Here is a 16668-nt window from a genome sequence, read left to right on the forward strand (position 1 = left end):
GAATAGAAGCAACGTTGTTGTTCTTCTCTATGAAGGAACGGCTGCTGAGAATGCAATAAGGAGTCCTGAGAGATTGAAATGACTGAATGCTAAATTCCCCAGCTCCATGATCACCCCTCCTCGTGTTGCGCTTGTCACAGAGTGGGAGGTGCGTGACGTCACGCGGCGCTGGACAGGCTGCAGTGCGTATGCTGGGGATGGGAGGGTGACCATGACCTCAGTGGATGCACCACCAGTGTCACGGAACAAGTCAGCCACGGTAGAGCGCTAACGGCCGCGGAGGAGTGGAAAAGCGAGGCCAAAGCATCCTACGGGAGGCAGACTGCTTTGAAGGCCGCCGTGAGCACAGGAGACAAACGCCCCCTCCTGTTTCTTCTCCTTCGCAGTGATGGGGGATCGTGCGCAGCCAGATTCTGCCTCCGGCTCCCGTTTGCAAAACGGGTTTCACCCGCCGCAGACCCTACAACTTAGCAACGGGGAGGTCGGCAAAAGCCAGGCCGAGTATGTGAATGGGCAAGTGCGAGGGCAGCCACAGACCGACCCCCTCCACAGGGGCTCCCCGGCCAAGAAAAGCAGGATCAGGAGGAGGATGGATTCGGGCAGGAAGAACAGACCCCGTAAGTGGTCATCCGGGTGGTGCTGGCACAGGTAGACCAAATGACCCCCCCTATGAATTCATTTTAATGATGGTCCTCCATAGTGAGCAATGGAGGAAAACCTCAATCCATCTGGATCTGCTCGAGCTCTTCATTCATTCTCTTCTTCGTGACGTTTCTTCACAATAAGGGGGGGTATGAGGAGAATGAGTGAGAGCTCTGCGGCCTAGAGGTTTGCCCCTGCACCTAGGAACCCATCTTCAGGTGGCCTTGTAGCCGTGTTTTATCCCCAGCCACAACGGACGCCCAACTGGCACTATTTACCCACCGTTTGATTGATTATAGTCGGTTGGCTTCCACTATTCGATTGGATCAGTGCTTTGGTTTTTAGCATTGCACCAGACACCTTACACTTGGCAGAATATTCACACTGTTCTTTGACGTCATGTTACATTATAGTCTTTCAGTGTGCAAGATATATGCTAAACATTGCATCACGATGATTGTATACCTGACCACTGGTGCATTTAGTGCATGGGATGGGGGAAGGGGTTGCTCTTCTGCAGAGAACATTTAGGGGCCTCAGCAGACTCTTCCCATAATACAGACGAAGGTAGATCTAGGCAGTGTTTAATTAGATCAGATCCTCGGTACCAGACTACGCTGCAGACTAAGGTTGCGCCATAAGTACATAATATTTCTTGTACATCTTGCGCCTACGGAAAAAGCGATTTGTTTCCACCTGTCTTTGTTTTTTTTAATGACATCATCCACCACAACAGATCTGTGACTGACAGCTCTACATCACCGTTTGTAGGCGCTGCATGGGTATTGTGGGCACCGTTCATGTAAACATGATTAAGAATCATTTGATCCGGGCCCAATTCACGTCTCACTGCCCCTTGGCCTTATGACTGTTTCCAAGATACCAAGAAAGTGACACAAGGCCTATCTTGAGACTGCACGGGACTTGTACAGTGGAGACATTTATTTGTCCTCCCTCTTTCCCCCCCCCCCAGCCTTTCTTTCCCTGACACCATCGCGCTAGCAGAGGGTGGATTGGTGAGCGCCCAATCAGTAGACAGCTTGAAAGCAATGCAGAGTTAAATGCCATTCTGATCCAACCAATAGTTGAAGCAGAGGGGCAGGCACACCCACTGACACCACGGGAGGCTGGGCTGATGAGCAGCCAATCAAGTCACAGAGCAGTCAGGCTTTTGTGATGTCTGGTAAATACCGTGTGCAGAAGCCCAGATCACAGAGCCTTTCGCAATTTGCATGCAGGCGAATGTGTGACCTTGTTCTTAGTGATCTGAGCCAGCACACTCTTGACATGTAAAGGTGCAGCTCACATCTCTCTCGGATCATTGTGATTTTTATTTTTATTTTGGTTGAATGACCCCCCCCCCATTGAACTTTTTTGTTTTTGTTATAACTGGACAAAATGAGGCTTTTTGACGGAAAAAAACATTGTGAGTACAATTAATTTACAGGCAATCCCTGATTGCTTTTGCACAATTCTATGCTAATTACAGAAATGCCTGAATCTCAAATTATTGGGTATTAATTTGCTTTTTTTTTTTTCTTCCATGTGCACAGACTTCTTCTCTTCCATCATATTTCTTTCTTAAAATTCAGTTCCTTTCTGATTTCAACAGAGATGGAATACCCGCACCAACAGATTTTGTCTAGCTCAGCAAATTGCATTCAATATTGTGATCGGTGCGTATTTGTCCCAGAAGCAATACATGCAACTTCTATGGCATGGCCAATTTAAGGGTAGATAGAAATCTCTTCAACCAGAGTACTCTTCTGTGAACAGGAAACTAATTTGCTTACATATAAGTCACCTATTTCACTTTACCATTTGTTTAACATTGTTGAAAGCACATAGCCTGTGAGGTTATTGGTTATGAAGCTCTCTTTATGTATGTGACATGGGACATACAATCCCAAATTGTCTATATAGAAAGGGAGATAACAGGTATTTAACAATAAACTCAAATGTCCTTTTAAACTCAATTGATAATTCAAACATTGTCGCTGCAAAACCTTTTGATTTAAAAAGTGGATCGTGTTTTTCTGGTTTGGTGGGGTATTTAAGTGTTGGCTTTGGGATGTGGTGTCCTGTGTCAGGTTTTATGGTTCTACAACTTGATATGAAATTATCGCCTCTCAGCCCAACGCCTCTTTCATTTTTGTGTACTATAGACACAGGATGATGGCTGGGATTTTTCCATTTGATCTACTGATATTGCCCCTTAAAATCTCACTTGGATGTTTTTTTTTTACTTGTGGCAAGCCAGCAGAAATTTACAGAATTATTCTGGCTGATACAGGGAGAAAGACAGCAAGGTGTCTCTCAGTCCATAGCAAGAACCTAACATTGTTCGTAGACGTTGGACTCGCTAGCATTTAGTGTGTTGGAGCTTCTTGTTCTGTTAGAAGATACAGAGCCATCTACCTACCTTCAAAATGTTAAATGGGGCTATGAACTGGAGACTAGCTGTCCTTATTGACTGTACACACATCTATTAAGTATTTGCTGAAACACATATTTTGGTGATTTAGTGTTTGTTTTGAGTTATCAGTTGGCCTTACTACTGAAGTACCCTCAAGCTAGAATAGGAGAACACACACTTAACAACACCCAAGGAAAAGGCACAAGCGTAAAGTCTTGCACTTTTACTATAGAATTGCTTTAGCCTTACTTTATTTCTAACTAATGTCCTTCTCTGGTTAGTATCATGTTTGCATGGCTACCACAATTGCATTACTATCACCTCTGTTTACTGTCACTAACCTGAGGGCACGATCTTGCATTAGTCATTTCGCATACTTGATGTATACCTACTGTTCTTTGGGTCATCCGATGATCTCTTACTAGAGCGCCATCCTGTATTATGACTTGATCATTGTATTTTTCTCTCTGGGTTTCATACTGATTGCATAGTTCTAATACACTCGGCCTTTGCTGTCCAAGCCACAAGACTAAAACGGCTGGTGCTTTATACAGAAATAAACTTATTTGGCTATCCATAAGTTCCTTATAAAATGTGTGTGCTTAGTTTTTGAGACAAAATTTCATCTGAGGTATACCATATCAAAACATGGAGTTCTTGCATTGACTTCACAATTTAAGAATATAAGCTAATGCTTCTTCATAACCATGTGTCTGATTCTGTCTCTTTCAGCTACAGAACAAAATGTGCCAAATGCATGATTTTCATGTTCTCATCCCTGTTGCGATGATGGCATTTGATTCCAGCCAAGATTAATAGTCAAAATGCGCTAGGTCACCTGTATATATTGTTTCATTCCTTCGCTGAAGTGCAGGTCACTTGGGCAAAATTTGGCTGTCAAACTGAAGTTGCAACCATTAAAGCCTTATTGTTGAATATCAAACTTTAGTTTAAAGTGTCTACATAATTTGTGCTGATGTGTAAAGGGATCATTTGGTATTAAGGGGTAGCCTACCAACATATTATCTTGAAGATCTTCATCCCATCCCAAGAGAAACTTTTAGATATCAGTTCTGTCTTGTGTACAAATATATAATCGTAAAAAATAATAAAGCATTCACCCTTCAGACAGTGTAAACCTGCATTTTTATATCAGAATAAATTTTTGATGCTATGTGCTTATGTACTTGTATTAAATACTCACGATTCCCAAGGTTTTCATCCAAGTGAACATGCTATCAAACAAAGCCAAGTAGCTCTGCAGAGTGTTTGGGACGCAGGAGGAGATCGAGCAGCATTCGACATGTCGAGTCATTATCTGTGTTTTTAAAATAGTCTTAAACCAAATACTCAATTTGCTATGGGGCAAATACAGCGATATCAGTTTGAAAGATAAGTGTAACTGTGTAAGAGCCAGGTCCTTCGATCCTTTGGTTTATCTCTTATTTTGCAAGGTGGTGTCCTGTAGGAGATCCACCTTATGAAGGGCACAGTTAGGCTTTTCGTACTGCAACATCCTCCCTGATCTTGGGCTCGTATGGACTACATAATTAATTTCAAAGTGCTCAGGTCCACAATTGTATGCAGCCCTTCAGATGGAGAACAGTTTGTTGCAGATCAGACTTGGCCCGTTTTTTAAATAAACAAAACTCTTGTGGCGCTACTTGACCATCAAAGCTCTGTGGGGAACAGACTAAAAAAGCTCTTTCATTAAAGCATCAGCATAGTGCGATTTTGACCAGATGACCCATGCATGGTTTGATAATCAACAAAGATTTTTAGTTGTTCAAAAAAAACATAAATTATTTATTTTTCCCCTTTGTGCCATTTTTGTGCTGGATTGCTTGCTACTATTGAAGATCGATGTTGTATTTTACACTATAGCAGTGATGGCAAACCTTTTTGAGCCCAAGTGCCCAAACTGCAAACCAAAACGACTTATTTTTTTCAAAGTGCCAACACTGCAATTAAACCTGAATAACGAGGGGGCGTGGCCAGGGGAGGGCTGGCAGCCTAAGGCCTGGGGGGTAAGTCAAGTGAAGTGGCTCCGCCCCCTCGCACTCACCTTTCACCCCTCACGCTGCTCCCATCACTATGCGGCCATCAGACTGCTGGAAAACTTATCTAAACGGCCTCTGGGTGCTGATGCCACCAGCCACCGGAGCTACTTTAATCCTTTTTTTTTTTTATTTATTTAATATGCCGGATCGGCTTGCCATATTAAAAATAAATAAAGTATTAAAGTAGCGCCGGCCGGCAGCATCAGCACCCAGCGGCCGTTTAGATTTGATTTCCAACAATCTGATGGCCGCATAGTGATGGGAGCAGCGTGAGGGGTGAAAGGTGAGTGCGAGGGGGCGGAGCTTTCACCCCTCACACTGCTCCCATCACTTGGCGGCCATCGTATACGGCCGCTGGGTGATGATGCCGCCGGCTGGCGCTGCTTTAATGCTATTTTTTTTTCATTTAATAGCCGATCCGGCTTCCCATATTAAATTTTTTAAAAAAGTATTAAAGTAGCGCCGGCCGGCGGCATCAGCACCCAGCGGCCGTTTAGATTCGATTTCGGGCGGCCTGGGGGGCAATTGCCCCCCGGCCCAGCCCACCCCTGGGCGTGGCTTCAGTGTTCTCTGGGGAGGGTTCTCCCCAGAGAACTGTGGGAGATGTAGTCCGCGGGAGCCGACGCCGTGACTACAGTGTATGACTGTAGTCACGGCGTGCCCACAGAGACGGCTCGGCGTGCCAACAGCGACACGCGTGCCACACATTCGCCATCACTGCACTATAGCTATGACATCAAACTTGATTTCCAAGGTAAGCATCATTCTACTGCTTGCATAGAAAGTGATAAGCAACACAGAGCCATTAACTTAACTCGACTGTATAAAGGATTGTATCTTAACACTTCCACGTTTTTGTTCTGGTTGCCAAGTTAGCAGTACATTGAAAAGCTTAGTGGGTTTGTCTGGCACTTGTGTTCTTGTCGATTCTCCTTGGCCTGCCTTAGAGTGACTGCTGAGAACTAATAAGGGTCTTATTCTTGAGTGTTAAATTATCCTTTTAGAAACTGAGGTCTCTTGTGTGGCTGATGCCAAAACTGTTCTGAGGCCAAATAAGAAATGGGTTGGATCATGGTTTATGTAATGTTTACTTAGCATTCATTTCAATTAAGCATTTGAGATCTTCGTAGGACGGCATGATATCACAACTACTGCTGGATTACTACCACATCACTCCACACTGAGGTTTAAGGAGTAGAACAAGGTGTTATGGATTTTGAATTTGCAACTTATATTAAAGTATCTATTTTGAGGAAAAAAATGTTTGTTGCTTCCCTGTAGCAGTTTTGGATCGGTGGACCTTCAATTATTTTTAATTTAAAGGAAGCATTAAACAAACAGCCCAAATTGTTTGTTTTATTTAAATGCATGCTGGGGTTTAGTTTGCATGGGTTCCAATGCATTTTACCACTTGCATGTTTAAGTATTGAGTTAGAAAATTAGACCTCAGTCTCCTTTAAGTCCTTACCTGGCTACCTCCGCTTAAACCAGGGAGCATCAGTATGTAAACTTGCACATGCTCAATAGAACTCCAAGTGAAGTAATTGAGGCAGCAGCCACAACATCACTATCCAGATAGCATGCATGCCATTGGCTTCTGTTACTCCCATTGACTAAAATGAGAAAGAAGAACTGCGGTATGCTTCCTGCTTTCAGTAGAGGCAGCTGGGGGAGGAGTTAAAGGAGACAGAAGACCTCCAGTAATTAAACAATGCTTGTGCCTCTCTGCATGCAGGAAAATGCCCTACAGAATGGACTCCAGTATGAATTTGAGATGAAAATAGCACTGGATTTCTCTTTTGTGATGTGCTCTAGCACTGAAGAAAAATTATTGTTCCTATAACTGCAGTACTGGTGGCCACTCTAGACAGGTCATATTTTGATGGCATTCCCTACTGAGCCATTTACTAATGAAGTCCTGCTTAAATTAAGTATTTTTCCCTATAGACCTTCATTAGAGGGTCACCCTAAGCCATTCTGCGGTTCAAGGCAGTACAGTTAGTACTTGTTCTGTTTGCCTGGTAGATTGTGCTAAGGCAAGGGATATTAAACCTATACAAATATGCAGCATTTGGAAACCATGTTTGGTATGAAAATAGACAGACAGAACAAAATAACGTGATACTAGTAATATACAATTTAAAAGGAATACCCAATAAAATGTTTATTTCTTTGTACATTAATTAATGCAGAATAGTGGCTTTCCAGTAAACCTTGTGTGTCTGTAGAGCGTAAGAATGCCATCATAGGCAGCCATGTGACATCTGGGTTATATACCCTATAAAAAAAACACAGTGAGCAAATCTGCTTGGGTTATACTCAAAGAGATTTAAGATTTTCCTTCAACAGTCTCATGCACAGTATTTTATATGAGTTAAGTTAGTGTATTTGAGAAGGGGGGCAATGTCATTTTTAGATATAAAAAGATTTGTAGTAAATTATTGATATTTGGAAAAGTTCCTTTTAGTAATATGACTTAGAAAAAATAGACATCCAATAAAAATAGTCCAATAATTGTGGTCTTAATATTTGTCATTTCAGCATTCCCATGGTTTGGTATGGACATTGGAGGAACCCTGGTGAAGCTGGTTTACTTTGAACCCAAAGACATTACTGCTGAAGAGGAACAAGAAGAGGTTGAAAACCTTAAAAGCATACGAAAATACTTGACATCAAACACAGCCTACGGCAAAACTGGAATCCGAGATGTTCATCTTGAATTGAAAAACTTGACCATGTGCAGCCGCAAAGGCAATTTGCACTTTATCCGCTTCCCAACATGTGCCATGCACAGGTTTATACAGATGGGCAGCGAAAAGAACTTTTCTAGCTTGCACACCACGCTATGTGCTACCGGAGGGGGAGCTTTCAAGTTCGAAGAGGACTTTAGAATGGTATGTAGGGGAAAGGGCACCATTTCACAAGTTCTTTGCATAACAGATTTTTAGACTCCATTCGGACAAAGGTTTTCTTGTTGTTTGACATCACAAAGATGACGTGATCACAGATTTCAGACCCAAATAATCAGGGGTTTCAGGGCCAACATGAAGACAAAAAAGGACTTTTGCAATATATTTATGTACTTATGTATAGGTATGGGTTGTTGTAAAGGAAGGAATTTATGGTATGAACCAAATTTTTTTGATACATTCGATGTTCAGTCAGGCTGTAGCTCTGTATTTTTTTTTTTATTTTTTTTTGCCCCACCGCAGTTCTTGGTTCCAACAAAGAGCAAAATAGAGAGAAGTGCTTGTGTTTGGAAAAGCTTTAATAAAACTGCGGGCAGAGTAGATCTGACTTGCACCAACCGGTAGTGAGTTCTGGTTGGGTCATTGACATTGGCTTTCTGAGTATACATTTTTGAGCACAAAATACCATTTGATGATCACCATACATATAGCAGGAATTGGCAAGCTGCCATTTTTTTCTGATGAATGCAGGAACTGTCCCCTACCAAAGTAAGCATGTGCGTTGTTTAATCACAAACCTGTACTAAAGGATTACCATAAATCCTTGAAAACATTACTAATGTGGTTCAATGACTTTACTTTGTTACCATAATTCTAATACATTCTTATACTAAAATATTTCTTTAACATATAACGCCTTGCTCCATCACCATGTCTTAAAATGTAATTAAGGCGACAGGTTAGTGTCAGCCTTTATATAAAAGAATGCATATTAAAGTACTCTGAGTGAAAAAAAATAATAATAAAACGCACTCACGTAGAAACTGCTGTCGTCCTCCTCGGTGGTCTAACAAATCTTGCCACTGATTGGTTGCTTGAATCATTCATTTGGGGACAGGAAAGTGCACCCATTGAAATGAATGGGAGCGCTATCCATGCACCTTCATGGGGGGGTCCGGATGCTTCTCTGGGTCAACAGGGATATGAGTATGTTTTGCTATACCTCAAAACATACTTACTACATAACATCGCACATAAATTCACACTTTCACCATAAAATGTGCAAACGGACCTTCATGTCTATCTTGTTTTTGAAGCAGAACTTATGCATGTTAATGAGCACGGATACCCGGCACTCCTGACCCATCAGGTTCAGCGAGAAGCCGGATAGGTAAGTAACCTTCCAGTGTTCGTCATTAATATTCAGCTTTGTTCTCACTTGGCAGTGACGCAGTTATATTAACACTCAAAATCACCATCTGGGTTTATTTTTACGTAGTAGCCTTTTGTGTAGTAATTGGATATTGTATTACTCATCAATGTTTAGTAAACGTCTGTGTGATCTGAGTGGGTTTCCTCTTGCCGCTTCATATTGTACACTTTTCTCAGTGTGTTTATTTTTTATTATTCTATTTAAAAGCAAAGGGAACATCTTTGGTTTTGAGACCTTCTCTGTGTTTTCTTTGGAATATTCTCATGGTTTTTATTTAAAGCAGGCTGAACAGCCTATCTAATCGCAGTTTGTTGCATAGCAACAAAACTGGCACGAAGGAGGAGTAAGGCACCGCTAGCTGCTCTAATGCTATTATTCCCAAGCCTCACAAAGAAAAGATTTGGAGCAATAATTATTCAACTGAACAAAACAAAGAGTAAGCAGTTGTGCAGTAGGCCCCTCTCTATCTTGTCGTTTGGGAACAGCAGGCTGTCTGCAGCTCTGTCATCCTCCAAGCCACTGGGTCCAGTTTTCTAGTCCAGATGTAGTGGCATCAAGAGTAGCACACCTCCCAAGTGTCCCATTTTAAGATGGAAAGTCCTGCTTTTTAGGAGCAGCCCCACTGCCCCACTTTAGCAATGGCTAGGGACCATTAGCTGGTTAAGAAGATCGAGGAACTCATCTGATCAGCCTATTGAGCAGTATAGAACCCAGTCTTGCAATGTATTGAAACAGAGCATCATTTATATTAAGTCATATCCTGAGGTTCTGCTTCAATATATCATGAGGTGGCTGGATGAGAAAGGTAGGTGGATATCCCATTGAGAACCTAAGATGTTGGGGGTTGCGAAAATAGAAAGACCAGCTTTTATATACATCTATCTACACACACACACGCACAAATATTTTGTAGATTTTCTACAAAACGGTACTTTCTGACATTTTTAGGTTATAGTCTAACAGTATTTATAGTATTTGCATGTTTAAAATTACACATGGATTATTTACAAACAAGCTATCCTATAGATTTGTGATGACATGATAATTAACTTTGCCTTTAACAATTCCTTAGTTACTTATAAACTACGTCCTTTAGATCTGTAGCCATTCTTAAAGGGAAACTGTCACATCTTTTACAGGTGTCTCAAATGGTTTCTTTTGTCAATCTATGTAATTGTTTTGGAGATATTTTGTTAAAAGTGGAAGTTAATGTTGGCACCAGCATTATCTGACCTACTTCCCATCTTTCTCCTCGCCTAAACGTTAATGGATCACGCAGATCCTGAGATAATAACTCGTGGTAGCAAAATACAATTAGTTTTATTTAAGAAAAGTAACATAAATGCTGTAATTTGAATATAAATTTCATTTTCTAAAGTGAGGGAGAGATTAACCAGGAAAATGTAAGATGCTCCTTATGTCTGATCTCTGTAGTTTAGATATTGTGTTGAATTTGTGTAATGCTGTCTTTTAATAAAAAAATTGTAAGCCGGTCATATGAAGTATGGCATATGATTTATCTCGATAACTTTATCACTTGAAGAATCCACTCTTTCAGAGGTGATGGGTTGGTAAACGAAACCAATTTTCCAATTATTTTGCAGACTATAAAGTGCAAAGTCTTCATAAATTGAAATCTGACCTTCTGCTATAGGTACAGTTCTGTTGCAACATCTCACATGTACAAAAGTTCAAAGGGCTGTTAAATAGCTCTTTGCCCTTGTCTTTAGTAAAGCTGTATCCTCTGCTCCACTTACACTTGCTTATTCATTAACTTTTGTTTTGCGCTTTTCTTTTTCTCTTTCTTTTCAGATAGCGGACCTTCAGCTCCATAAACTGGATGAACTAGACTGTCTGATCCAAGGATTGCTTTACGTCGATTCTGTAGGATTTAACGGTGGGCCAGAATGCTACTATTTCGAAAAGCCAACAGATCCAGAGCAATGTCAGAAAAAGCCATACTGCCTTGACAATCCCTACCCAATGTTGCTGGTTAACATAGGGTCAGGTGTCAGCATACTTGCAGTGTATTCTAAAGACAACTATAAAAGAGTAACTGGGACAAGGTAAATAATGCAATAGCTGCACTATTTGCTGACTTGGTTTCTTGTTTTTTTTTGTGTGTACACAGCTTTGCAAGCAGGGCCTAGGTTCCCTGTCTGATACTCAGCTGTTAAGGCTATATGCCATTTGAAGGGCCTTGTTGTAGGGCACTGTTAAGATAGCTAAATACATTTAACTGATCATTACTTTAATGAGCTCAGATTTCTCTAGAGATAAGAAAATCTGAAAACACAAACATCAGAAAGACTGACATGGCATGTCCTTGTGCTTCCCTAGTCTCGGTGGAGGAACATTCCTTGGTCTCTGCTGTTTGTTAACTGGATGTGAAACGTTCGAAGAGGCGCTGGAAATGGCTGCCAAAGGAGACAGCACTAACGTGGATAAACTGGTGAAAGATATCTATGGTGGTGACTACGAAAGGTTTAGCCTTCAGGGCTCTGCAGTTGCATCCAGGTATCTTTTCTTGTTACAACATTGCGGTTTCTTTTAAAACGTGGGTATGTTTTTTCATAGCATAGAATACATGACATACATTTAAAACACATCATGCAGGGCCAGATGATTATTTTGCGTAGGAAAAGCCGGTGAAGTGACCTGCCCTGAGCTTAAAATGCCAGATCTGGGTGGGGAGGGGTGCCATGAGAGTCCAAGATGCATCACTTACTTAGCGCTGGGATATGAAGTTAGCAGTAGAGAGGATGGCAAGGTGGAGGTAAGGGGTGGCTGAGGGGTTGCTTGTAGATTGTGCCAAGGGAAACTTCCCAGCTGCCCCTTAACTAGTAGTAGTTTTTTTTTTACAATGAGTCATTGTAGTAATTCCGGTGTGAAAAATTACATTATCAACATTGCACTTTATTCACTTTTCACACACAATTCTTAACTTATCTGTTTTACGTTTGTCTTTAAAATACATAATGTGTGGGTGTGTAACTGTAGCATTGTTTTTGGGACACACTGATGAATACAGACCTGATGAAAGGTTATGTTACACGATAAACACAGACGTTAGTCACATGACTGTATGTAGAGTACTACTTTCTTGAATCAGTAATAGATTGGGTGAGGATGACTGATATTAATTGTACTTCCCGTTTCTACATCAGTGTTCAGTTGTCAGCATTTCTAATCGGACCAATGTATGCATTTCCATCCTTCTAAATGCCGTTTCCCCATCGTTGGTTCTTGTATTTCAGCATTTGATTTCTTGTATTTTGAATAACAATTTATCAACCATTCACGTTTTTCAATTTTACTATTATTTATGTGTACAGCTTTGGTCACATGATGAGCAAAGAAAAGAGAGATTCTATTAGTAAGGAAGACTTGGCCCGGGCAACATTGGTCACCATTACAAATAATATCGGATCCATTGCTCGTATGTGTGCAGTCAATGAGGTAAGATCTCTGACCATCACGTGTACTACATGTGCAATAACTATAGATTTTGAAAATGCACGCCTCCCTTTTAGTTATTTTTTGTGTAGACATATTTAAACATTCAACGTGTTAGGTCAAAAGGAAGAGTAATTACTGCACTACATTAAAGCCAACCCTGCAACTTGCAAGTTGGACAATACTGGTTACAGGTTGGGGACGTTTTCTTTAATTGCATCAAAATCTTATTAATAATCTGTGACAACCCAAGAAATCTCCTTCAACTGGAAGTGCCAGAGTGGTATAATTGGACCGACCGGTTTGATGATATAAAGTAAATGAATATAAAGACACACACAAATACCCTGTAGATCTAATGTTGGTAAGTTTGTTTTCCTTTAGTTTCCTAAATGTTCCTCAAACTGCATAATGCTGATTAAGGGAAGTCCAGGTCTTTTAAAGATCTTTTTTTCCAATTTCCAAGTTAAATGGTTAAACTTTTTATTACACCAATATTACTGTATCTGCTCGATTATAAGACGAGGGTTTTTTTTAGAGCAAATGCTCTAAAAAAATACCCTTTGTCTTATATTTAAGGTCGTCTTATAATCAGACCTCAAACTGACTAAAATACAGATTCTCCGCAGCGCTGTAGGATCCTCCTCTCTGGGAGCTGGTAGGTTGTCTACGCGCATCGCACAAGCGTTCACCGGCTGCCAGAGAGGAGGATCCCCCAAAGTGCTACAGGAGACCTGAATCCTCCTCTCTGGCAGCCGGTGAACGTCTGTGCGCAGACAATCTCTGCTGCTACTCGACACTTCAGTGACTTGACCTTCCAGTGCTCAGTCATAGAAGCCCCGGCGGAAGCGTCGGGTAGCAGTGGAGGTTGCGTGCAGACGTGGCTGCCCCCACTTGACACCAGGGATTCTGGAGCATGGGGGAGAAGTCTAGGGATGCATTGGTAAATTGGGGGAGGGGGGTATAAAGCATATCAGGGGGCAGATTGGCAAATGGGGAATAATGCATATCTGGGGGGCAGAGTTGCTTTTTTTCTCAATAGTTTTTATTAAATATGAAAAATAGTTTACATTTAAATTAATATTTACTAATAACTTTTTTTGTATAGGGTAGTTTTATATTCAGGCTTTTTCTTTTTTGTTTCTAAGTTAATATTCAAATTATGGGGGGGCGTCTTATAATCATGAAAATACGGTATATACAAAAGTTTGGCATGGCATTTTAATATCACAAGTTGCCCTGTATTGCAGCTTCTTTTTGTACTGTATTTTTCTATTATGGTTTAAATAATCTTAATCCATAATTTGGAGTTGTGCAGTAGTCATACATAAATAATCCAGCCAGGGATGGCCTGTCCACAAAACCATTTTAAACCCAGCCATGCAAATAAGTATAAAAAGAGAAGGTAACGTGGGTAGTCGAGTGCTTCGCAATAACAGAAGCCTTGGGCCATTGATCTGGTGTATACATTTTTGGTGTAACAAATTACTAACAAATTACTTAGTTGATCTATTACTTTTACATTAATTGTTTCTGCATTAATATGGCATATATTTCCTTGTCAGTTTTATAATGGTTCAGTAGCTTTCAAGATATTTAAAGAGTTCCACTAAGGTGAACGGGTCTGTCTTCATGAGCCAGCTTGGCTCAGCTTGCCTACATCATAAAAGATTGTGTTAATGTATGCTAAAAATAGGTGTGTTTCATTCAGCACACAATTACTTAAATGAGAAACCTTTTTTTTAAATGTATATGTATGCAACCTGTCTGGTCTTCTGCATAGGTGTCAACTTACTGCTTTCAGCTTCTTTACAGTGTTGCCTTGTGGCATGGAGTTCAAGCAGCATTGTACAGGGCTATCAAAGCATTAAGTACTGCAACTGGATCCTTGGGTGGTGACTTCATTTCTTTCCATGTTATTTTTAAGTGACTCTGCATTATGTTAAATATTGGGTGCCATCTCTGCCATGCCACCAGGGCTGTCTTTAATGTGGAGCAAAATGGCAGCTGCCTTGAGTCCCAACTTACCTTAGAGGTCCATGGCAGATGTTCATTGGGCCTCTTAACAGCCATTGTTTTTGAGGTGTGTGCACCCGCCAGCCTTGACCGCCACACAAATGCTTCCTACCTCATGGCCACATTATCTAATGCAGAATATAATGTCACATCCTGGTGCCCATTAGCAGATGGCATGCAGAGTATAAATGGTAGTGTTTGGAGAGGGGGGTGTTGGGGTGGGGGCTCCCAGTTGAGGAATCTTGCCCTGGCCTACATTACCTATAAAGGTGGCCTTAAATGACACAAATGCACTGCTTTTACTGAATTTACAGGTCATTTTTTCCATTAGACACTCTTTTATTTTGAATTAATATTTTTGTGTGCCACTGCGTAATGGCAGCAAATGTGGGTTCATTGAGAACATAACTTTTATTCTCACAACAGGAACTTCTCCCATCGGTAAAGATTCTCCAGCAGGAGGTTAAAGACTTAGTGCACCTAGTTTGAGGGTGACCCTCCTGTAACATCTTTCTGAAGGCTGTATATTTCCCCATGCTGAGATGTTGTGTTTTGATGGCTAACCATAGCTAACACGTTACTACAATAATACTACCTTAATTTGTTTTTCATTTTTTCCTATGCTTTTCCAGGCCTCTAATGGTAATTCACACGTGGGGCTCAGTCTATTAAAGTTCTTAATTATTAATCACAGGCCTGGCAGAAGAAAAAGGTGATATAGTTATAACTGTACGCAAGTTTTTCTTTTATACAATAATCGTCATGGAATTACAATTTGTAATACTTGTATTTTGCAGAATATTGACAGAGTAGTGTTTATGGGAAACTTTCTCCGTATCAACATGGTTTCTATGAAGCTGCTGTCCTATGCTATGGATTACTGGTCAAAGGGACAATTAAAGGCCCTTTTCTTGGAACATGAGGTAAAAAATATCTTTTCAATAAAACAATTTTACAGATAAATTATATTGCACTACAATATGCACTTTGTAACCTATGACATCATCATTTTAACAACAGCCTGGTTAATCGGTATTCTTGATTTAAAAATATTTAGTGAAGAATTGTAAATGTTTTGCTTGCTCTTCCGCCTCAATAATAATTGTTTTGCTTTTTGGTTTTACTATTCTCTCATGCAAAATTGTATTTCCTATATTTTAGGGTTACTTTGGTGCAGTTGGAGCACTTTTGGAGCTACTCAAGATGAATGGCGATCAGTAAAAGAAAAAAAGGGGGGGGGGTACACTATTGAGAATAATTGCTTGGCTGCTGTTTGAAGAAAAAATGTTGTTTAACTTCTAGGAGGTACAAACTAAAGCCATTTCATATATGTATCATATGACTTGTAAATATTCAAGATTTCTCTTAATGGACACTGGGAATCTGTATATTTAAAAATGTGCAACATGGCCAAACACATCACAGCAATTGTTGATTTAACGCTAATTTAAAATGGTAATTCTTCATGAACCTCCACACTCAATTTTTTTTAAAACAAGACTTTCAAATGTAGGATTGCTGCTTCTTCCCTCCCGGAGGTGCGTTTGTAAATGTATTTCTTTTCTACACTACCTTCAGTTCTGGTAAGGACTGGAAACTGCCATTGAGCCATTTTGCACGAGTAACCTTTGAACCATAGCACTGATTGGTTCGGAAACAGGAAGTTCCAGTTCAATGAAGAGCCTTTATTATATCAAAATGATGACATCAAGATGACAAGATGTCTTAAAACAATTGGACAAATGACGCCATTGCATCTCTAGCACACATTGGAAGATATCAAAGTAGGGCTGAAATTTGCAAGAGTATTTGTCTCTCTCTGGTCTTGTTATATACGTGTGGGCATTTTATTTATAATTTTGGTTTATTGTGATTATGCTTTTAATAGATTCAAGAACAAAATAGGTTTTAATTCCTAAACAGTGATTTGAGGTGAGTTTAAACATTTTATCGCAT

The 16668-nt window shown here is 40.4% G+C and overlaps 1 protein-coding gene across 4 annotated transcripts; it reads left to right on the top strand.

Annotated features, from left to right (window-relative positions):
- Window positions 1-559: 559 nt before the first annotated feature.
- Window positions 560-15933, top strand: LOC149298950 (pantothenate kinase 1-like). 4 transcript variants are annotated; one of them, XM_089486900.1, is made up of 7 exons: window positions 560-617; window positions 7660-8012; window positions 11053-11306; window positions 11581-11757; window positions 12576-12699; window positions 15510-15635; window positions 15874-15933. In XM_089486900.1, the coding sequence occupies exons 1-7, from the start codon at window positions 590-592 to the stop codon at window positions 15931-15933; spliced, it is 1122 nt and encodes a 373-aa protein (XP_089343026.1). In that variant the 5' UTR covers window positions 560-589. The 4 variants fall into 4 exon arrangements, with proteins under 4 accessions (XP_089343026.1, XP_089343027.1, XP_089343024.1 ...); XM_089486901.1 differs by lacking the exon at window positions 560-617 and adding an exon at window positions 1778-1793; XM_089486898.1 differs by lacking the exon at window positions 560-617 and adding an exon at window positions 2041-2068.
- Window positions 15934-16668: the final 735 nt, after the last annotated feature.

Source organism: Sceloporus occidentalis, unplaced genomic scaffold, assembly GCF_023333645.1.
Source record: "Sceloporus occidentalis isolate IW3139 unplaced genomic scaffold, rSceOcc1.0.p SCAF_30, whole genome shotgun sequence".
In the NCBI taxonomy this organism is placed as follows: Eukaryota; Metazoa; Chordata; class Lepidosauria; order Squamata; family Phrynosomatidae; genus Sceloporus; species Sceloporus occidentalis.